We start from the raw sequence: 24,270 nt of genomic DNA on the forward strand, positions 1-24,270 counted from the left end.
AACTTCATTAATTGAGGAAATTACCATTGTTTAAATTCTCCAAATTGTAAAGTGCTCATAATATGATAGAACCTAGTAATAATATTGAATAAAATGATGAAATAAACCTCTAGGATAAATGGGCCCTTTATGTAACAGTGAGTTAAATAACATATGCCTTACATGAAAATCTGATTTAACAAATATGACCAAAGTAATTTATTATGAAAGTAGTCAATAGGAGAAGATAAATTGCTTAGAAAATATAAGGTGAAAAAATTAATGTATCCCAAAAGAAAACAGGAGTTGTATACCTGAATTAATACAACTAAAAAGAGGTTGAATAAAGAGAAAATGGAACACAGCATATGGCACATTTGTAAGAAATGCTTGTTGATTAATTGAGAATGGATGCAAAAGAATGGGAAAACATGAAAGAAAAATGAAGTATAAATATAGATGATGAAAAGTATGACTAAAAGAGGAGGAGAATATTAGATGAAGCAAAACAAATGAAGGAAGAAAAGAGGAAAATAAGTAAAAAGAAAGAATAAAAGACAAAAAAAAATATTGATAAAGAAAAAGAGAAACTAAAAAATATCAAAAGAATTCTAAACTAAAAAGAGAGAAAAATATGAGAGTCACCACAAAGTATATTTTATTTCATCTTTTTTAAATTCTAAAAGGCACAGCTTTATTTGAAACCCTTGAAAAATGTATCATCACTTAATAAAATACAATGCTCACTTCAATGTACGACTAATTAAAACTAGAACTTTCAAAACACAAAATATATGTATTTAAGCAATTGGGTATGTAACTAAAAACTTATGAGAACCAAATAGACATTATTAAATCAATCAATGTTTCTCTAGTTGCTTTCAAACCTCTTTAAGTATGGAAATGAACCTGGGTTCTCAAAAATTATTCCAGCGTAATGCTATCTATGGCAGATCTGACTAACATAGAAAAATGATGAATACAAGTTTACCAATCAATCATCATATGGAGCCATTCTTAACAAATACAAAATTGCTCATCAACAAGGTAATTGCTAGCAGCTATTACATTTCCTTTGGTCATAGAAACCCATGAAACATTTTATTAAGACATGGAAGTATTACAACCAGCTTCAGAAAATGGAGGAGAGATATCAAGATAGTCTTTGGTTATTTTTGATATTTAAATAAATGTTTTCCATTGTGATGAAATAATTCTAAAGTCTGGAAGAAACTGGAATTTGCAGAATTAAAAAAAAAATAGATTTGTATAGTTAACAACTGAACATTAACAAAATGTAGAATCATAGCACCCTTAGAAATATACCCTTTTATCATACACATCAATATGTGTTTACACATACACATTTATTATACATATGTGCTAAGAGAGGCCACTGTAGAGAAGAAGCAATTTGCCAAAATGAGGATTGCTCAGTGCCATAAATGTTTTAATTGATTTGCACCCAAATCCTCCAATGCCAGAACTACATTTTTTTCCACTGTACTATCATTGTCTTGGAGTGATTACTGCCTTCATATTAACAAGGTAGTCTAATAGATTGTAATTGATTAAGGTAATATAAAAAAGAATATCAGAAAACAAGGGTAATTTGAAGCTAAGTAATATGTTCTAGCCTGGAAATTATTCTGTTCTGTTAAAAAAAAATGTTCAATAATTATCCACAAAAGTTTAATGGTTAATCATGAAAGGGGATAGCTATGAGTTCTTAAAGGCTATAATAAGCAGAGCATAAACTCTGGATGATTTAAACAAGCCAAAAAGATTTTAACTATATGTCAGTTTCCCTCATTTTGTTATTTTTATCCAAATCCAAGATTTCCTGTATTTCTACCCTTTTCTTTTTTATTTTCCTTAGTTCTCATCCTCCTTTTTTTAATTCTCTATATCTTATTTTCTTTCTCTTTCATTTCTTTTCTGCTAAAAATAATACTTAATGTTCCACAAAAGATTAATGGTTCATCATGGAAGGGCGTAACTAAGAATTCTTGAAGATTATGCAAAGGCAGAGTATAAACTTTGAAAGATTTGAAGAAGATTAAAAAAAAAAAAGATTTTAACTATATGTCAATGATGGACTATAATGAAATGATAGATTAGTCAAATTAGGTAAATATGGATAGCCTTATCATTAGCAGATATAGTATCAATGTGATAAAATATTATACCATTTAAACATGTCAAATAAAGAAATATACAAAGTCCTGTACTGCCTTTCTGCTTTCTTAGTAAAAGAGGCAAAGTAGTGGAACATTTGGCAAAGGTTACTAAAAATCCACACATTTTAGATTGTTATAAATGATTCAGTGTCTTGTTACCCTAAATGGTAAATCTTTGAACAAGGATCAACAAGGTGGTAACCTGAAGAAGGCCAGATCTTTAACAATGACATTCTTGCTATCAATGAAAAGAGAAGAGATAAATGAGTTGTAGATTAATGAAATTACAGCTCACAAGCTCTCCTCTATTAAATAATGTTTATTGTGCTTTCAGGCTCACAAGGAGGTCAAATCTAGCAACTCCTTTCTTAGCCATTTAGAGGAGAGCTTATGGTGGCCATAGGCAAAAAGGTGTGCATGAAAATAATTGCCTCTGTTTTCATCATTATTTTTTTTTTCAGGAGGTGAAAGAATGGAGAAATTATTTTGATTATTAATGTTAAACTTGGAGTAAAACAGGGAAATATGTATAGACCATATTCTGTATAAAATCCAAAGGGACAAGAGAGTTCTTATAAATGAGAAGGTGCTTCTGATGCTCTACTTATAGATGGCATAGTGTTGACTGCATCAAGATCCAAAATATTACATCTTCCTACTGATGTGCCTGGACACTCAAAAGCCATCATCCTAACCATAAAGAAATCAAATAGATGAAAAATGCCTAGCCTTCCAACTATGACATGCATTTTAATAAGTAAGCTATTGAGTTATTTCATATATATATAAAGAGAGAGAGAGAGAGAGACATTACAAGTGGCCAGTGAACCAGGCCCACAACTTAGAGAACTTAGAGAATATACACATCTAATTTGTGGTTAAACCATATGTTCTAGTTTAGAGATTGCTATTTTATTTTATTTTATTTTTTTTTTTTTGAGATTGCTATTTTAAAGAATATTTGATTCTATTTATATAAAGTTGGTTTGAATATGGGAAATTGCACGTTACTTTCAAAAGTCTGGCTTTGTGATTAAATAACCAGTTGATTTGACATTGATAATTCTCCTGGTAATGCTATATGGCTGGGTATTATGAATCATTATAACCTCTAAAGAATAAAAATGACAAATGATATAAAGGGTAATGAATATATAAATAGTGGCTAAATATAAATTAATATTTTATCCATGATGACTTGTGTGGAATGATATTAACCCAAAAAATGGTCTTTAGAAACACTTTAAGGTATGTAAAGCACTTTACATCATGAGATTTCCCTTGTGCTCCATAACAACTTTTTGAAGTGGGTTCTTCCCATATTATAGGTGAGGAAATATAATAAATCTAAGCAAATTGCCACACAGATGATTGGAAATGCATGACTGAAAAAGTAGGTGGACTCATCATACAGCAAGGGTACATAAGAATACATATACATGAATAAGAAATGGATAATTGAAGTTTTAACAGTGGTTCTAAAGAAATATTAGAATATGAAAGAAGTCCTACAACTCATTTCATAGTCCCTCTATGGTAACTAGGGATAGATATCAATAGATAAGATTTACAAAGGATAAAAGGCATGCATTGGTTGTTATTTGTGCCACTGAAGGAATAGTTAGTCAGTCTTGAAGCATTTATTAAGTGGTTTTGTGTTGCCTCCTGGCCTTTAATTGTTATCTGTAGCTTCCACAAAACTCCCAAAAAATTCCCATTTAATTTCATATGCTGACCCATCATGATATATCAAAACCATGATGGAGAAAGTAATGATGTAGAAGACATAACTATAATTAGCTTTCTTACTGAGCATATACATTCTATTTAATATATTTTAAATGTTATTTTAAACATAGATTTAATTGGATTATAAAAGGAATCTATGACATAAAACATAGGTTAAGAATCCCCAATGTAGCTCAATATCCTTCTATTACCAATGAGAAAATTGAGGCATATAGTTAAATGACCTATTTGAAGTCAAAGAGCCAATTAGTAGAAGATTTGGGACTAGAATTCAGATCTTCTGACAATGTTTCCAGTATTATGTTTTATTAATAAAATGAAATCAGCAATAGAGATGTAAAAATGTATTTTTTTCTAATTCCTATTTAGTTCAGAAATATATTTTTGAATTTACATAGGCTATACCTTTGGATGACATTCTAGGAATCCACTTCAAACAATGTTAAGGAAGCTTTTCTTCAAACCTTGGAACAGGAGGATCTGAGAAACTATCTAGTTTCTCTGTCCTGAGCCTTACTATATTTTTTCCCCTATAAACTGCTCCACACTAAGAATAAACATCTCTTCTTTTGTAATGATGCTATGCATCAGGATAAGCAGGAAAAATGAACAAGTATTTGGGTTTCAAAAGCCTTCACTGCTGGGATGCAAAGTACATTAAAATAGTAAATAGAAAAACCTTTATGAATATAGTAGTTGTCAAGGAAATGTAGGTGCCTTCTAACTTGGAAAAGAGATTTACTCCAGTTAGCCAATGGGACTAAGCTACTGGAAGTAAGTGAGGTATGCTTACAGTTCATCCAAGACAGCCTTTTATAACTGAAAGTCTGAATGGAAATTATATAAAGAAGATTAGCAGTTTAAAATGTTGTCTTCTTATATAACAAGGTAAATTCATAGGGAACTTTTCTGTTTTCAATGGCTTTGAATTTGGAAACAATTTTAAAGTTATTTGCTTAATGAATGAATAAACTTCCAAGGAAGAGTGCCACAGATGTGCGGCACTGAGGATAAACTCTCTGCAAAGCATCCAGGTAGATTACATGTTAATAACCTCTAGATACTTTAAATCCTAATCTAGAGTGGCTTGTTTTTTCTTAAATGCATTTATTATACATTTATACAGTTGAATATTATACATATTAAAAAGAGTGTAAAAGATACAAGATCTCACACTATGCCCAAAAACTTCTGGACATTCTCAGTAGGCAATTGAACATGGCATATACATTGGTGGTACTTAAGAATCATCCAGTTTTTCTGTCATAAATTACTAAGCCACATTAAAATCACATAGCAAAAACATAATTGAGCTCCTTGAACTTTTGCTGGACTTTGCAAAATGTTCTTCCTAGTTGTGGTATTATTTTTCTTCCTTGAATCTGCCTTTCCTCATTTCATTAGTCTATCCTTAGATCCTGAAACTGACATTAACACCAATGGCCATTGAACCTGCAAAGATTACTAGAACAGCAACAATTAAAAAAAAAAAATCAACTTGCTTTGATCCTCTCAAATATACGAGCTCTTTATCTGGTCAAGAGTAGCAGTAAGACTGAGATCAAGATCAAGTTTTATCCTAATTCCTTCTCAAGCCTTGGCTGGAATGATTCTCTCCTAGTTACCACTTGGTTCAATCCCTAATCCCAAAGGAGGTCATTGGTTTTGTACAAAGCCCGTAAGTGAGACTAAAGAGACTTAGACTTATACTTAATTATACTCATACTTAATTGAAATTTCCGGGCCTTATTCTTATCCAGCTCACACCTTATTTAAAGATTTGATTGAGCTGCATTCCCAAATGATAAAGGTAATGAGATTAAATAGGGTAGAGTTATTTAAACTCTTACCTTACAATTAGGTAGTTTCCTGCTAAATCTATATTGAAAATCTTAAAATAAATAAATAAGTAAATAAACTGCTTACTTTAAACTGAGTTTTGAATTTTTTTTCTTTTAAAGGGTCATTTTAGAAAAGGAAAAGATAAAGTGCTATCTCAGGAATTCATTCTTCAAAATTATTTATTAAAATACTATTACACCTGATGCCCTGGATAATATGTGAATATAAACAATATATATAGCATTTATCCTCAAGAAGCTTCAAATATTGTAGGGGGTGATATGACTACCAAACACATCATTATAATAGAAAACAAGAGTTTAGGACAAGTAGAAAAGGTATCTTTTTTGAAAGGGTATCTTAAGAAGGCCCCATGAACAAAGTAGCATTTGGGTTGAGCCTTGAAGGACAAGTAGATTATCACTTGGGAAAGAAAAAAATAGCTAGCACTTATATAGCACTTTAAGATTTGCATATTACATTGCTTACTAATGTATCTCAATAAATCTTCACAATAGGCTTATAAGGTAGCTAGAGATATCATTTCATTATATCTATTTTACATTGGAGAAAACCAGCTTAGGAAGGCTAAGTTTACTTGTCTAATGGTCACAAATCTAATAAGTGGCAGAAACAAGATTTAAAATTCCTTATTTCTGACAATTACAGTTCCCTTTAAATCTCTCTGGATGGAAGAAAGAATAGGATAATTCATGAAAAAGTTCTCAGTTGAGAAAACTCAGAGAATACTGAGAGAATAGCTGAATATGATGATGTATAATATAAATATGATGACAATATACAAAAAGGCAGATTAGGTAGGACATTGAATACCCAATTAAATATTTTGATTTTTATTTAGTGTTATATTGGAAGGCCATTAAAGGATATATTTTTGAGGAGTAATGATAATTACTTCTGTGTATTAGGCATACCATATGTGTGTGAAGAGGATTTAAGAAATGGAGAGAGAGGGGCTTAAAAAGAAGTTATTGTTTCATCCTTATAACATCAAAATTTTTACCAGGTAATTACCCTGTACCAAGGCAAAGGGGAAGTCAAATTGATCTTTCCAAATGAATATCTCATGGATCTGCTAATGTCATTTTTATGAACAGTATTATTTTGACTTTATAACTCAAAGAACTTTGAGTTCTTAATGATTCTGGCTACTCTTAATATGGGACTTGATAAACCAGTTCATTTAAACTATTCATGACAAAACTGGTGTCCTATTCATCTTCTTTCAAAGAAGTTAGGATTTGACTGTCATAGAAAGAGAATAAAATATCCTTTCCTTGCCAGAAGATTACTAGAGCACTAATTTTGCTATGAATTCGAAAATAAAGGGCAGATAGATGGTACAGTGGATAGAGCACTGGCCCTGAAGTCAGAAAGACCGGAGTTCAAATCTAACCTCAGACACTGAATAATTCCTAGTTGTATGTTCTTAACCCCAATTGCCTCAGAAAAAAAAAAGAAAATGAATTATCCATATTGGTCAAAAAATGAGTAGATATAAAGTAATGCAATGACAGCTACATATGTTTATGAAGAGAGAAGATGCTTAGAGAAAAGGGAGCTCAGGAGTCACTTAGAGCAACCTCTCCATTTCATAGATAGCAAACTGACGTCTAAGAAAATTAAGTGATTTGCCCAATTTCACATAGATACTCATCCCCAGAGGTAAAATTTGCATTGGTGTCCTTGAACTTCAAAGAAACTACTTTTTCTTCTTCACCAGGAGTACTTTACTTTCAGGGCTTGGAATCTTGTGACATGAATTACAAATGTTTGATTTTTACAACAACCCTATATGGTAGATGCTATTATTATCACCCTATTTTCCAGATAAGGAAACTGAGGCAGACAGGGGTTAAGAAATTTGTCCATGGTCACATAAGTAATAAGTGTCTGAAGGTATTTTTGAAATCATCCTGCAGCATTCTAATAATCACTGACACCCTGTAAAGCTAGAAAGGAGATTTAAAGATATTAAGTTCAACTCCCTAATTTTACAGATGAGTAAACTTAGGCTCAGAAAGGCTAAGTAATTTCTCAATGTCATCCCTAGTAGGCAACTGAGGCAGAATTTGAAAGTAACCCTGACTGACTCCAAGATTAATGCCTTATCTAATCCAGCATGCTTCCTAACACATCTTTCCACTAATATGAAAATCTTCCTCTACCATGAATCTCCAGAAAGACTAAATTTTTGATAAAATTAAGACAATGAATGACATCTCCAAGAAACATATTTCTATATATAGAATATATCCTTCATTCATTAAGTAACATAAATTCTGGTGGTATATAAATATACTTACTTTTTCAGTTGCTCTCGAATGTTTGGGTCTTTAATTTCATTATGAAGATCCTCAAAGTTCTCAACAGAAGTTAAGTTACAGAAAACCCTGAAGTCATTATATGGTGGGATTCCATGGTCACGTCCCCTTTGGATATTGGTGGCAGCTAAATCCAAAGCCACAGAATGTGCCATAGAAAACAGTTTCTCTGTCAGTTCTAAATTTAGAAGCTGAGAAGGCACCCGTAATTTTCCAGCAGCACCAAAGAGCCCACGGAGAAGTGGATCAATGCCACCTTCCTGAATTATCCTGAAAGGTGAGAAGAAGGCCTTGTGGAGAGGAAGATGACCTTCAGGAATTTCACCAAAGGAGTCATTCAAACGATAAAGTACCGAATTGATCAATGTGTGGCCAAATCTGAATGCTGCTGTAGCAAAAGAATTAATAATTCCTGAATTCACATTGGGGTTGTACCCCTTATAATTACCTAGCATCTTCATACCATGCTCTCCAAGAATCTTGGGCAGCCAGTGACTGTATGTGATATGTTGCATCTGTGCACCAACAATTTTCCTGGCTTCATTATAAATTGTATCTCCATCCCAGTGTGGATTCAGTGTAAACAATTCTGTGGCTATCCGATTGTGTTCTCGGAACCACAAAGTATGCATGGCTGTTAGAGCAAGTTGCTCATTGGCTCTGTGGTCCCCAGCAAGGAAACATGGAATTAGGCTTTCATTTTCATCCCGTGTACATTCAGTTGGTGGGCCTGTGGAAAATGGCAGTAAGTGCTTTGAAGAAGAGGGAATAAGTAGCCCTTTCTTAAGCAGACCTCTCTGACTTGTAAAATCCCTAAGCTCTTCTGATTCCCGGTCAGAACTTCCATAAACATTAGAAGCATCAATATAGGCTGTTAATTGGTTAATCTGTTCTCTTGCATAGACTGAGCTCATCATCAAGGAGGTCATACCACTGCCACAAACTGGGCTAGAACGGACAAAAAACATACATTGTGAATTTGTCACCCGAGCATCATTCTGGGGGACAAGGATGGGGAAACAAGGAGGGTCATTAGTACACACAGAGCTACATGACTGGCCATCAGAAAAACGAGACATACTCAATGCAGGAACTGTTTGATCTAAGTCATGGTCTAAAAATTGGCCCCATTGCATCAACATGTGAGTGTATCGATCATCAGGGGTAATGGTTGCACTCCCAATCATTTTTGTGGATATAATCCTGGGGAGGGGTAATGGATACTTATTGGGAAAAGAATTTGGGCTGACACCCCGGGGCAAATTGAAGCCATTTTCATATACAGGTTTTAGGATACGTTCAAAAGCAGTCATAGAAGCTCCCCACATTGGATTCTGTAAGTTGTTACATGTGCCATCATGGGTTCTATACTTTTGATGGAAACAAATATCAGAGCAATTTGGAGAGCGTCTGTGGGCAGTACATCCAGAGAGGTTGGCAATGAGGCTGAGGTAGTGTGGAGACACCAAGTCATTGTAACGAAATTCTGAAATACAGAACAGTGGAAAAATATTAAAGTAGTTAAAAAATAGCTTGAAAGATAATTTATCAAATGCTGAAAACAAGTAATAGTGTGGGTATATTGGAAATTCATAATTCAGGGGTACATTGACTAAAAATTCTATACAGATCCAATCCATAAAGTTGAGCAAAGGAAAAAAAAAAAAACTAAGGAAACAGAGAGAGAGAGAGAGAGAGAGAGAGAGAGAGAGAGAGGGAGGGAGAGAGAGAGAAAGAGAGAGAGAGAGAGTGTGTGTGTGTGTGTGTGTGTGTGTGTGTGTGTGTGTGTGTGTGTGTGTGTGTAAGGGCTTATCTTCTGTGCTTTAATAAGAATGCCTTTAATAATGCTCTTGTATTTGCTAACAGATGTTCTCACTTCCTGATTTCTATGAAAACACTTCAATGAAAGCTCTAAAAATTAAATTAAAGGCTATTTCAGGTTTTCTCAAGGGCAACAAAATAATACAAAGGAACTTAAACAGCTAAATAATATAGATTAGAAATTAAAAAGAGATATACTCAAAATCATGTTAATTCATATAGTAAAATAATTAAAAATCCATATAATACAAAATTTTGTAATTATAAAGAAATACAATTTTAATAAAATAGTTTAAAATAATTTAAAAATTAAAATAATCAAAATTTGATATGTACAGATAATACAGGTACTAGAAATACACATAAATATATATGTATATATATATATATATATATATGAATAACCCATTTATTAGTGAGTAGATATGTAGAATTCATCATGTCTTTAACATTCAGTTCATGAGCTATTTCTTTTGAGGCTTTTCCTGGTTATCACAATTGTTTGAATCCTGGAAAAATAGCTTCATTTATTTTGTATATTGCCTGTATTTTCATATCTATGTATTCTTTGTTCTTAACATTAAAGGCTGTCTCAATTTTTGTTTCTGAATTGCTGATGACTAACAGTTCCTAAGACCTACTAAGACCTTCAGGACTATTTATTTATTTATTTGACTGATTCATTGATCTCCATAGAAATGATGAAAATACAATTTGAAAATATATATGTATTCATGTTTATATATATATATATATATATATGTGTGTGTGTGTGTGTGTGTGTGTGTGTGTATGTATGTATGTATATATATGCATAGGCACATAAGAACTTCAAGGAAAATGGCAAAATAAAAGGAAACTCTAGGGTATAATTCCAAAGAGACAATCTATTGAACGTGATTTAAATAAATAAAAATTAGAAGATAAATAGCTGGGTTTAAGGACAACTAAATAATGCAGGAGATAGACTTACAAGCTTAGAATCAAGAAATTTTCATTTTCCTGAATTTAACTGGCCTCAGACACTTAGTGGCTATTAAAACATGGGTAAGTTGGTTATTCCTGTTTGACTCAGTTTCCTCATCTGCAAAATGAGCTGAAGAAAGAGATGACTGTGCCACTATCTTTGTCAAGCATATCCCAAGTGGAGTCACAAAGAGTTGGAAATGAATAAAAATCAACCGAATAATGACAATTGGGGTCTATAAAACTCTAAGAAAAAACTAAAAGCTAAGGATATAGACAAAAGAAAGGAAATTCTTTTGAAATAAAGTCAACTCATTGGTAAGCTCAAAGGTAACTCTTTGACACATAACAGCAAGCATAAATGCTAATAAATACATATTGTTGTTTAGTTTGTTGTCTTTAGTTTTCAAAGAGGACCAACAATATCAGCTATATATATATTACTGATAGGCCTGCTCTATAGGTTTTCCATTCAACTTCATATCACAAGTTGGATAACTGTACAACAGGTATTTTTTAGCTATCAGACTTTTCTGAGGGGATTGTGAGGCTGGATTCAAATAAGTCAAGTGGATTAATATATCTGATATTTTGAAGATGAATTATAACCATAGGAATTTTATATCTAAGGAAATTTTAGGATGCACATCAAACATTTGCAATTGTTTAGGATATATATAAAATACATGTAATTAAGCTAGAAAGATTTAGGCAAGCATATGCATAAGTATATGTGTACTTATACACACATGTATATATGTGTGTGTATATATATATATATGTCTTACATATATATATATACATATACATATATATATATATATATGTATATATAAAATGTATGTGTACAGTACATAAACACATACCCACTTCAGTATGGTAAGTGAGGAAGGTGATAGACAAACATTTATGAGGTACCAAGTATGCACCAGGCACTCACACTAAGAATTTTTTAAATATTAACTCATTTGATCCTCACAACAACTCTGGGAAGTAGATGCTATTAATATCCCCATTTTACAATTGAAGAAGCTGAAACAGAGGTTAGGTGACTTGCCCAGTCTCACACAGCTAAGAAGTGTTTGAGGCTGAATTTGAACTCAGATCTGCCTGACTCCAGGTCCAAAAACCACTCAGTTGCCTCCAATAAATGAGGAAACAGGTTTGAATACTGGATTTCATTTTAATTTTCTCTCTTTTGACAGAAAAATAACTTAAGTTCTCTGAGTCTATAAAACTAATGTAAAAAGACTAGCCCCAGATGTCTCTTCCAAACAAAGACACTGATAATGCAGTCAAGATCTCTTGGTATAAACAGGTACATTTCTTTGAGCCAAAGAGATAAAACTTTTAAAGAAGAATGATATAATTGATATGAATGAACTCATATTCACTGACAACAGAATTCATTGTTAAAAAAAAGGAGGCTAGGTTCAAATTCAATTCAATTTTTTATTGATCCTATACTCTATGAAAGGCTCTAGGTATAAGAGAGAAACAAAAAAGATTCTCTTCTCACAGAGTTGACATTGTATCAGCTGTTATAACATGTACCAAGAATTAAGAGTAATGTAATTTTCTGAAGGAAGAGCAGGAATAACTGAGGCTATCAGAAAATGCTATGCTTGGTACATGTTATGTGAGCTGAGTCTTAAAGAAAGCTAGTGTTTCTCACCATATCAAGACAAGGAAGAAGTGTATGTTGGGCATGATGCAAAGGCACAGAAATGGAAGGTAGGGTTCTAATTAGGTGAATTTGTTCTAACAGAGGTTGCAAGAATCATGAAGAGTAACATGAAATGTCTTCTAAGATACATGGTGGCCAAACTGTGGAAGACTTTGAAGGACTGGTTGACCATTTTGCATTTTACCCCAATGTGATGGTTCTCAAACTTCTTTGTCTCATGATCTCCTTTATACTCTTAAAAATTACTGAGGACTCCTCAAAGAGTTTTTGTTTTTCATCTACTGATATTTACAATAATATAAATGAAAGATTCTTAGTATTATTATGAAAATAATTTTGACTTCAATGACATAGCCTGTTCCCTCCCAAACTCCTTATCACAATCTTGCTTTTAGAGCATACTTTGAAAGCTTCTTCCCTAGAGACAGTGAGAAGCTGCCAAAGATTTCTTTATACAAAAGCAGCATATTGAGACATATCCTTTAGGAATATAACTCAATAGTCACAGAAAAGATCACTGAGAGAAAGAAAAAAATTAAAATAGTTAAACCTAGCAGCAGGTTATTACAATTGTCCAGGAGAGAGAAGAAGAGGGCCAGAGTTATGCTTATGGGTATGTGAATAGAAATATGTGAAAATGTGAACAGAAATATTCAACAATGCTATTCAGAGAAAGTTGTTGAGCTTTGACAACTGAGATACAGGGATGGGAAATGAAGAAGGGGAAGATTTAAGGATCACTATCCATTTGAGTACGTGGGTGACTAGGGAAATAGTAACACACTTCATCGTTAAGGAGGACATATAATGAGTTCCAAATGAAAAGGAATAATGAAATCATTATATTTAGTCAGTCAACATGGATTTGAGGCTGTTATTAGGTGCCAGGCCCTGGGCTAAGCCTTGGAAATACAAAAAAAAAAAAAAAATTAGTTTCTATCCTCAAAGAATATGCATTGTGCAAGGGAGGCAAGTGTAAATAATAACTAAGTACATACAAAGAGAGAAGATAGAAAGACCTAGGGGAAAAGGCACTAGCATCTGGAATGAATGAGGAAGTACTCTGGCAGAAGGCAAAATTTGAAGAAAGCTAAATAAACTGAGAAGGGGGGGGGGGGGAGGAAAATCTTCCAGGAATGACAGTCCCATGCAAAAGAATAATAGCATTCTCTGAAATGTTAATCAGCCAATACACATTTATTAAATATCTACTCTGTGCCAGGCACTATGCTAAGCACCAGAGATACAAATCAAGTCAAAGAACATCCCCTGGTCTTGAACTCACAGCTTAATGAGGCAGACAGCTACGCAAATAACAATGTTCAGATAGATAGATAGATAGATAGATAGATAGATAGATAGATAGATAGATAGATATAGATAGATAGATATAGATATAGATATATATACATACACACACATGCAATATAAATAGGAAATAATCAACTTAGGGAAGGCAATAGAATTAAAATGGATTGTAAAAGGTGTTCTGTAGGAGGTAAGACTTTAACTAGAACTTCAAGGAAGCCAAAGAAGCCAAGAGGCAGAAATGAAGAGGAAAGGAATTCCCCAACATGAGGTCAACTAGTCAGGAGATGAAGTATCTTATTAGAGGAATTAAAAAAAAATGCTAACATCTCTGAATCAAAAAGTATGGGGTGGAGCACTATATAAGGTATAAAAAGACTATAGGGGTATGATGACACTGGGTTATAAAAGACTTTGAATATTGAACAGAGAATTTTGTATTTGATACTAAAGGTGATATGGAACAATTGTATTTTGCTAAGTTAGAAGGGTTATATGATCCAATCTTAATTTTGAAAAAAATCACTTTGGCCACTGAATGAAGGATAGCACAGATGAGTGGAAGATGTACTACAGTGGAAAAAGACTTGAAGTAATGTAATGAGATAGGAAGCTATTTTAATAAACCAGAGAAGAGGTGAAGGGCTCAGTTAAAATGTTGATTATCTGAGTAAAGAGAAGGGAGTACATATTAGAGATGTTATAAAGGTAAAAACAACAGGATTTGGCAATGGTTTGAATATGCGGATAAGCAAGAGTGAAGAATTAAGTATGACATAGTAGATGCAGGCCTGAGCGATTTCAGGATGTTGGCGCCCTTGACAGTATAATATAATAGAAAAGTTTCCCAAAAGATAGGGAGAGGAATCACCATTATTAACAACATTAATATGGTTTGGGCAATGGAAATAATATAGTTAGATTGTTAGGATTACCAGGTGAGAACTCAGGTTGTCTGGACAGTGACAAGGTGAGAATTCAGGTTGTCTGGACAATTACAAGGTGAGAACTCAGGTTGACTTCACAGTTCTCTGGCTCAGACCTTTGGTTCCAGCCTTTAAAGGGAGTTTATACCTTAGGAATTCTAAGAGGAGCAAGTTCATTGGTTGAAGTAATTTTTCCCAGAAGCCCTTGCGTTATCCCACGCCCATTCTCTGGGAGGATAAAAGAAGGGCAGCATTGGGTCTGGGAGAATCAACTCTGGGATAGAGTTTTAACACCAGGCAGGCTGAAAGGAGACCAGTCTGATTTGAGAAAGGACAAGAGCTGGAGGAGATTCAGAGCTCCCAAGAAACCTGCGCACAGAGGAAAAGATTTTACAGATCTCCTCCCAGAAAAGGATTATAATTGAGCAGACAGACCCTCACAATTCAAGAACATTACATCAGATTCTATGTTTTATCACCTATTGATACAGAATACAACTATTGGTATTTGTCTACTTCTCAATTTCCATGAAAATAAGCAAAAAAAAAAAAAAAAACCACCAAAATGATTTATTCCTCTCCAAAGAACCAAGGGCTTACTATAGAGACACATGATAAAATACTTCATATGCATCAAATAAATCAGAAAAAAAGCTAAATGGCATTTAAGTGTTTTACTGTTGGAAGATAACCTAATAAGCTTCATGTGTTCCACTGTAATTCATTAATAATTGCATATCCTCTCATATGAGAGTAAAGAGAATCTTGATTGTGATTCAAGTTGTTTCTATTATATGATCATTCCTGGGGACGAGCTGAAAATATTTTTCTGTTTCTGAATCAGTGAACATTCACAGAGATGGAAATATGCACTTTGAATGTAGTACTTCAGAGCTAATAAAAGTCATATTTTGGGGAAGAATAGAGCAAGTTTTAAAAGTAAACTATTTTGCCTGTCATTAGGATTAAAAACTATAAGAATTCTCCTTTCTAGAGCTATTGAAGTATCCTAATCATAGAAAGAGCAGATATCTGAAAAAAAAATAAGCAACATTACAAACTAGTAGAAATGGAGTTAGCTATTTTTTCAAAAGATAAAGAGCCATTCTCTGTCTTCCTGAATTTTTGTGCCTTCTAAGTCAGATCTCTTAGTGATTGAGTCATGTCCCTGTTGTTTGGAGTTATTAGATTGTGAGCTCCTTGATAGAAGGAGTTGTGCTGTTGCCTTTCTGTGTATATCCAGTGCTTAGCATATTGTCTGATATGTAGTAGTGATTTAATAAATGATAGTGACTATTTGATTAGATGAACATTAGTAAAGATTAGAATATAATTTCTGACAAAATATTCAAAAAAGTCCTACTCTAAAGTATGCCTGTTATCAAGGGCCAACTTAGCTAAATTCAAAGAAGTTTATCCATTAAGTTTGGCCATCAGAGAATGACAACTAATTATTATTATTATTGTTCTTGCTGTTTATCACACTCACAAAGGCTGTTTACCAAGTTTACCACAGTGACTAGAATCCAGAGAGTGCCTATATGATATCAAGAAATCAGGACAGGATTAATTAAAAAAAAAAAAAAAAAAAGGTTGATTCAATTTCTCTGGCTTCTTTTATAAAGAGACTGGTAATTATCCTCAGGACTCAGGGACAGAGTCAGGGTTAAGGATCAACTTAGGAAAACCAAAGACTTATGCTTAGTCCCATAAGGAGATAAGGGACATTTGCAACCTCATATAATCATTATGTTTTATTAATTACATTCATAATATATGTCAAAACCTCAATTACTCCTTTCTTTGTTCATGTGCCCTTCTAAAACTGAATCTCGAGGATTTTTATTCACACTGGGATTACTAACTTTAAAGCGTTTGAAGTCAAGGATTTTTATATTTAATTTATTTCAAGCTGGTCAGAACATAATTTCATGTTCAAACATCTAAATTACTTTTCATGATTATTGTCTCATTTTGTAAAATTATGCCATATCAGACTTCATATTATCCCAAGTATTTTTGAATATTTTGCTATACATCCTGATGCCATGATTTACATTTTTCCCTACAGAGCTTCCAAATTGCTCCAATCCATAAATCACATGATCCTTATTTTCTCTGCAACCAAGCTTCTTCAGGGCTTTAAAAAGTTTACAATTCAACAAAGATGAATATTCCTTCCTTGACCAAACCACAGTAAAATTCTCCCTACCTTATGAGATTGTTTTATGACTTGCCATATTCATACTCTAAGTTTGTGATGAGGGGCTTTCCCAAACATAGGACAAACTACACATTCTCTATCACCAGTCCTGCCTATACGCAAAATTTTTCCAACTGGATGCATTCTACTGGCATAGCCTTTAAGAACTCAGTTCATCTCCATGTTAGAATCAGGCCTCAAAGGGGTCTCAAATGGAGGTTATTATAACCATTTCTTAAAACTATTCCAAATAAATTTTAATAAACTTTAGGGAGACAACCATTCTAAAACAGAGTCACTTTTACTACTAGGAAGACACTGCATTCTTTTTTTGTTCTGCTTTATTTTTGGTGTAAGCACACATACCAAAACATAAGGAAAAGATAATTTGGTCTACCTCAGTTTATTTCCCCAAAGGAAGTAACTTAAGAAGGTGGGAGAAAGAGATCATGATAGTTACTTTTACAGCAATATCAAAAGCAATGTGTTATTGATAATAATAAGAGGTCACACTCACAAACATGCTATTTTCTTTCAAAGAAAAAAGGTAAAATGCCTGAGAAACTTGAGTGGCATCTTCACATAGCATTTACTGAGTAGACTTCTGATATTTTATAAAAAGAATTGCTGTAAAAACATAAAAAAAGAAAGAGGGAATGTATAAGTATTGATGATGGAGATGGCTAAAGACTCAATAAGCAATTTGTCTGATTAAATAGTAAACAAGGGAAATAACCTGAGAATGAAGTACTCCTTAGAAGGAAGACAGCAATATTATATTGATCTTAGAATAGAGGATGTATATAGCATATGGCTTATTCAGACTTAGCCAAAGCCCAACTAATATTAGCAACAGCAAAAATGATCTTTGTTTGATTAAATACTCTTATCATTTCATTTGTATTAACTTCTATAAACACTTGCACTTCAGTGTTTGGTTTTTTGGGGAAAATGTTTCTAAAACATGCTGGTGATTTAAAATGGGAAAATTCATTGCTATTTTGATTTATGACAACAACTTGTAACACATGTCAAAGTGAACACATAAATCTAACCTTGGTCCTCTAAATCAACAGTGAGCCCTTGCTTCACGTTCTCCTGGATCAGCTGAAGTGTTTGCTCAAAAATCTCTCCTGCTCTTGCAGTTTCAATGGTAAAGGGATCCCGTGGATAACGGAACTGAGCCAGCAGGTCACTAGGAGTTCGAGGTCTTCTGCGGATAATAAAAGCATTGTTATTTATAAAGTAAATTGAAGAAACACTTCAAGTGATGTTTCAGAGATCTGAACAAAAACATATCAATACCCAGCAATCCATGAGTGTACTTAATAGACATATTTCTTTTTGCACTTTAGAGACAATATATTGGCCTGAGAAAATATTTTTAAGGAATAAAATTAGTAGTCTAGTGGATAATCTCCTAAGAAATCAAACACATTGTGCAAAATATAAAATTATAGACATTGCCTCTAATGAAAGGCCAATCCATATTCTTATTAGTTTATACTATATGAATAATAATGGAGCATTAAATGTACCTTCAGAAATGCAATCTTTTGGAAGTTATTTAGAAAAGTTAGTTATTGGATATCTATCACTATTAAATCTATTATCTATTGAACATCTATATTGAATATCTGTTGGAAGTAGCTAGAATGAAAGATTTTAGAGATTTTTTTTCTTTTAGAGATTTTCTAATAGGTAAGAAATATTTGTTTTTATAGCAACTTCATTGAATCCATTTCAATTTAACAAGCCTATATGCACTCCTTCTACTGATGAAACTCAAAATCTATTCACTCTTGACTAGATGGCTTAATGACTTCATGTAAGTGATATATATGTGTACATATATACATGTATTTGTACATATTAGGTAACTATATATAGGATATACTCTATTATAATCCTCTATTATTCAATCAACCAATAAACATTTATTAATCACCTACTATGTACCAGACATTGTGCTAAGTGCTAAGGATACAAAAAGTGGCAAAAGAAAACTCTTGTTCTCAAAGAGCTCACAATCCAATGAGGGAGACAACATTCAAATAAATACATGCAAACCAAGCTTATAAACAAGATAAATATGAAGTAATTAACATAGGAAAACCACTAGAATTAAGAGTTGGGGGAGGTGTCCTGTTGAAAATTTGGATTTTAATTAAAACTTAAAGGAAGTCAGTAAATTCAATAGTTGGAACAAGGGAAAAAAGAGTATTCTGGACATGAAATCAGAGAGAATCCCTGAAGCTGAAAGATGGGGTGTCTTGTTTGTGGAGCAACCAATAAACCAAGGACTGGATCAAAGAGTATGTTCTAGGGAATAATGTATAAGATGACTGGAAAATAGGCAGAGATTTTTTATAACCTAGACAAAGGAATATGTGGAATGCTTATGAAATGTTGAGATGACATAAAATTGGATGGGATAAATATACTGATTAAAAGAACTGGGATTCAAACAAATATTGGCAGGCTAGAATAATGGATCAAATGTAAGGATACTGACCAGTTAGAGTTCATTGCAAGAAGTACTGCCAAGATGTATATTTATATCTATGTATACATGCACATATGCATATATACACATGCCTCATTAAAACACTTAGGCAAGTAAATGCAACTTTAGACTGAATAGAAGTAAAGTTATTATTAAGGACTGAATCTGTGATTTAAATAGAATAGAGATCTTCAAGAAGATAAAAGTTGGACCTAGAAGGTAGATAAGTCATAGAAAGAAAGCTTCAGAAGTGTATATTTCAGCTCAATGTAAGGTAAAACTGTCTAGCATTTATATCTTTTTATAGAACAAAGGGAACTTGTTCAGAAGGAAATAAGTTTCTCTATAAATAGTCAAAATTTCAGAATTGGAATAGCTAGTAGAGATGATCTTATCCAATGCTCTCTACAATGTCCTTAACACATGATCATCTAGTCTTTATCAAAGACTTCTAGTCAGACAGGATCACTTAACACTCCCTAGTCAGACCATCTCAGCTTGGGATAACTAACTATTACAGAGTTTTCCCTTACATTTATCCTAAAGTTACTTCTTTGCAATTTTCAATCAATGTCTCTAGTTCTTTCTTTTGAGAGAAAACAAATAAATGTGATCATATTTCCACATGATTGTCCTTCACATATTTGTTGGCAATTATCTTGACTCCTCCATTAGATCTTTTCCCTCTTCATTCAATATTTCCAGCTGTTTTAAATGGTTCTCATGTAGTATGATTCTGAGGCTCTTACCATCTCATTTGTACTCCTTCCAATGCTCTCCAGCTTGTCAACATCCTTCCATTTGATCCACAATTCTGGCCTATCAAGATTTGTTTGGATCCCAATTCTTTTAAATGCCATATTCATGCTATCCCATTTTCTGTCATCTTCAACATTTTATGAGCAAGCAATATCTTCCTTTATCTAAACTGTCAATAAAAATGCTGAACGGTACAGTATCAAAGACTGAACACTAGTGAATTCCATTTGATAACTTCCTCCAAGCTGACATATATCATTAAGTAAAGTAGTGGCATTGTGAATAATGTTTTGGGTCTGAAGTCAAGAAGAGACACTTTTGTAAGTTCAAATCTGCCCTTAGACAGTAGCTCTGTGACCCTGAGCAAGTTATTTAAGCCTGTTTGCCTGAGTTTCTTTATCTGTAAAATGAACTGGAGAAGGAAATGGCAAATCACTCTAGTACCTTAGCCAAGAAAACCCCAAATAGGGTCACAAACATGACTGAAAAGACTAAATAACAAAAATTTATTCTTAATGAGACATGGGTTGGTTCAAATGACCAGCAAATCCCATTCCAACTTTGAAAATTAGTGATTTTCTTTTGTTCAAAATATTATGCTAAATGGAAATGAAGGAAATACTTTCAAAGAGCCCATAATATGGCTATGGAAATAACACACGCACATTATAGAACAATGATACAAAACTGAATGAGTTAAGTGCAGAAGAGTTACAAATGAAATGTTAGGTTCCATGGAGGGTGATATTTAAAGCTTAAGTGATCAGAGGAGGTTATGAAAGAAGTCAAACTGTTTCAAAAAAAAAAAAGGTAGATTTAGAAATTAACACAAAATATAGCATTTTGATATTTCTAAAGAGAGAAGTAGAAGCTGATTTTAAAACAACAAAACAAATATTCCTTTTTTGGAAGTAGTCATCATCACTAAACTCACCACAGAGATTGAGAGAAGCTACTTTCTCTTTCTTCACCCTGTTTTTTAATGCAAAAAATACTTTGTACCTCATGTTACATTAAAAGGGATATTTTAAATCCTTGTAAGAAAGTGTTGCTGGCTCAAAGTGAAATATGTAACTATTCCCATGAATTTATTTTTGGTATTTTGTTTCATAACTAAAAATCCTTAAGGAAAGTATTTGATTGGCAAAGAATATAGCTTAAAACAAAGCTCTCAGAATCTATTCTGAAATACAAATCTTGATGGTGAATTATTTCAATCACAATGTATTTTTCCCTTTATTAACAAAAGATGATTGTTAAAGTCCATTATTTATTCTAAAATAGGGTGACAATGGGCACAGGAAAGATAAAATCATTGACTTAACTAGATAAACTTTTACACTTTAGTATTACCAGTTTAACAACACTATTAAGGTCTGTGCATACTAACTCCTAAAATAATTAACAGAGAAAAATTTGGCCAAAGCTACAAACATCACAAAGTCCATTGCATGAGTTATCTATCATTCTTCCTACCCCTACAGATTCTGATTCATAGACAGTTCTTTGGGAATAGACACTGGTCACTAATGCAAGGAGTAACTTAACTTTTTTTTGAATAGCTGAATTGACAATGACTGCTTTTCCCAGACAATGGCCTGGCTTGCCAAGCTTAAAGAAAACATATTTTGACAATCTCATAACAGTATCCCTGGTTGTGATTTATGAAGCTTACGATAGCTAAACAGAACTGAAATGAAAACAATTTTCATAAGCAAAATAAAATAAATCCTTACTGTGAAAATAGATTTCTTCTTGTGGAGTTAATTGCATTGTCAACCCTCTGGATGGCATCAAGAATGGATGATTCAACAAAGTTATCACCAGCTTGTCTGCCCTGTATTGCTGTAACAACAATCCCATGATTTAAAAAAATGTAAAGTTAGGAATTACATGATATAAGTGACATTTAACACCTTTTATATTTTAGAAGGGACAACTTCTAACAAAATGAAAACACTAAAACCTCCAGGTGATTTTTCCTATTATGTAGAAAGAGCAATATTTCCCAACAAAGCTCCCTATGGAAATTCTACTAGTTTAATTCAGAAAATTAAAGGATTTCAAAAACTGATAAAGGCATATGGACTATTTCATTTTATAATAATGGCTCAGAGAACCCAGATGTGTAATGATGTCAAATTGCTACTCTGTTGGGGCCTATTTCAACTGCAGAGTACCTAAAATGATGTCTATCCATATGTACAAGTGAGGGAGCTTGCTTTTGAGAGAACAGTGGTAATGGAAGTGACTTTGAGACACAATGGAATAAGTATAGGCATAGGTTCCTGACTGCTAAACCTGTGGTTAGGGGGAATATTTTCTGATTGCTAATGTAGCTAGGACTGTCAATATTCTATAAAGGTTCTCAGTTTGTTATTTTCTCTTTGGATAAGGGAAAAGGCTATTTGGCTTTTTGCCCTCAAAGACTGTGTGTATCACAAAAAACAAACTTTAATCATTAGCCCTCCTTGTCCCCAATTCTAGATGAAGTAGTCTCTAATATTAAGAATTTTGACTGAGTAATGTACTCTCCAGAATACATTATGGAGAGTGAATAATAGGAATCTGAAAACCAGAATCTATCCTGGGTCTTTGTAGCCAGCATAAAATTGATGCCCTAAGGAGCAAGGAGTGAGCTTTGGGAAAAAGCTGAAACTTTCGCCTAGCAGTGGTCCAAATACAGAGATTTCAAAGAAAGAAAGCTATATACTATACCCTTATAGCAAGTTCCAAAAGTAGAAGAGTAATGTGCTTTACCATTTCTGGCACTTCAACTATAGAGACACCTAGCCTACAGACACAATCCTCAGAGGATAATAACAATTGTCTGCTACCAGTTAAGTTTAGGTAGGAAAGTTTATACAGCACTGAAGATCATGATCAACATATTGCATGTTGCAGCACAAGTTTAAGGGAAGATTTGGAATACATTGAGAGGGAAAATAATTAAATAATTTGTGAATGGAACACAGGATCTAAAATCTGAGAGTCTGCATTCAAATTTTGGGCTTGTTGCATATTACCTATATGATTTCAGGCAAGCCACATTACTCTCTCCAGGGCTCAGTTTCTTCTTCTGTTAAATGAGAGGTTTGGACTAGATCAGGAGTCAGAAAATTGGGAGCTAAGAATTTTTTTTTAATTTTTAAGATACAATAAAATTTCATTTTAAACTGTTTTGAAACTATGCAACAAAGTTTTATTTTAAAATGTAGAAAATATTCTTACTTCCAGGGACCATGAGATTTAGTGATTGGGTCATAATTTGCTGACCTTTAGAGGAGATAGCACCTAAAGTCTCTACCAAATTTAAATCTCTCATCCAATATAGATGATTGCATCAAGTTATCCATTGTAAGCTCCTTGAGGATAGGGAATCTTGTTTGTATTTGTATAGCCAATTCTTATCACAGTTCCTGGTTTACATCAGGTACTCAATCAGTGCTTCTTCATGCCAGCTATCAACCATGACTTACAAGTAAGAAATGGAATAAATAATATAATCAGGGATGCAACTTGAAGATAAAGACAAAGGAAAAGAATGAGGGTTAAAAGTGTACTGAGAATAACACATCTAATAGTAAGATTTATTACTTCCAAAATGAAGCTTTCTAGCTCCTCAAAAATATTGTTTATGGAGGATATATGTGAAAACTTGGATAAGAATTATTCCAGGGATAAATTTCAGAGGAATGATGGCTTATATATCTGAAAGGTGAGTTACAAGATGAAATCAGTTCATCAAAGGTTCAGAAGCATGGAATCCTTTTCTCTTAAGTTATCATTTACATATGGCATCAAAAAAAGTTGTTAAAGAGTATAGCAAAATTAAGACTAATTCCTACAGAAATTTATTTTGATGCAACAATTTATTAACACAACAAAGATTTAAGGGTTAGAGCCCTCAAATCAGGGATTTGGGCTTTAAAACAAAATTGCTTAATATTTGCATTGGGTTCCGAAAAAGAATGAAGTAGTCAGAAACTGACAAAATAC

At 33.1% G+C, this 24,270-nt stretch overlaps 1 protein-coding gene across 4 annotated transcripts in view; it reads right to left on the reverse strand.

Annotated features, from left to right (window-relative positions):
- PXDNL (peroxidasin like) overlaps positions 1 to 24,270 on the reverse strand; it is a 512,873-nt gene that overhangs the window by 78,218 nt on the left and 410,385 nt on the right. For 3 of the 4 annotated variants that reach the window (XR_012484142.1, XM_074278143.1, XM_074278151.1), the window contains 3 exons: positions 22,008 to 22,116; positions 18,062 to 18,219; positions 8,078 to 9,581 (listed from right to left, as the gene is read on the reverse strand). Coding sequence is in view for 3 of the 4 variants with exons in the window: in XM_074278143.1 (XP_074134244.1) it covers positions 8,078 to 9,581; positions 18,062 to 18,219; positions 22,008 to 22,116 (1,771 nt within the window). In the remaining variant the exon portion in view is untranslated. The remainder of the gene's footprint in view (positions 1 to 8,077; positions 9,582 to 18,061; positions 18,220 to 22,007; positions 22,117 to 24,270) is intronic. The other variant, XM_074278161.1, reaches the window with a different exon arrangement.

This window comes from Sminthopsis crassicaudata, chromosome 1 (assembly GCF_048593235.1).
Source record: "Sminthopsis crassicaudata isolate SCR6 chromosome 1, ASM4859323v1, whole genome shotgun sequence".
NCBI lineage: Eukaryota > Metazoa > Chordata > Mammalia > Dasyuromorphia > Dasyuridae > Sminthopsis > Sminthopsis crassicaudata.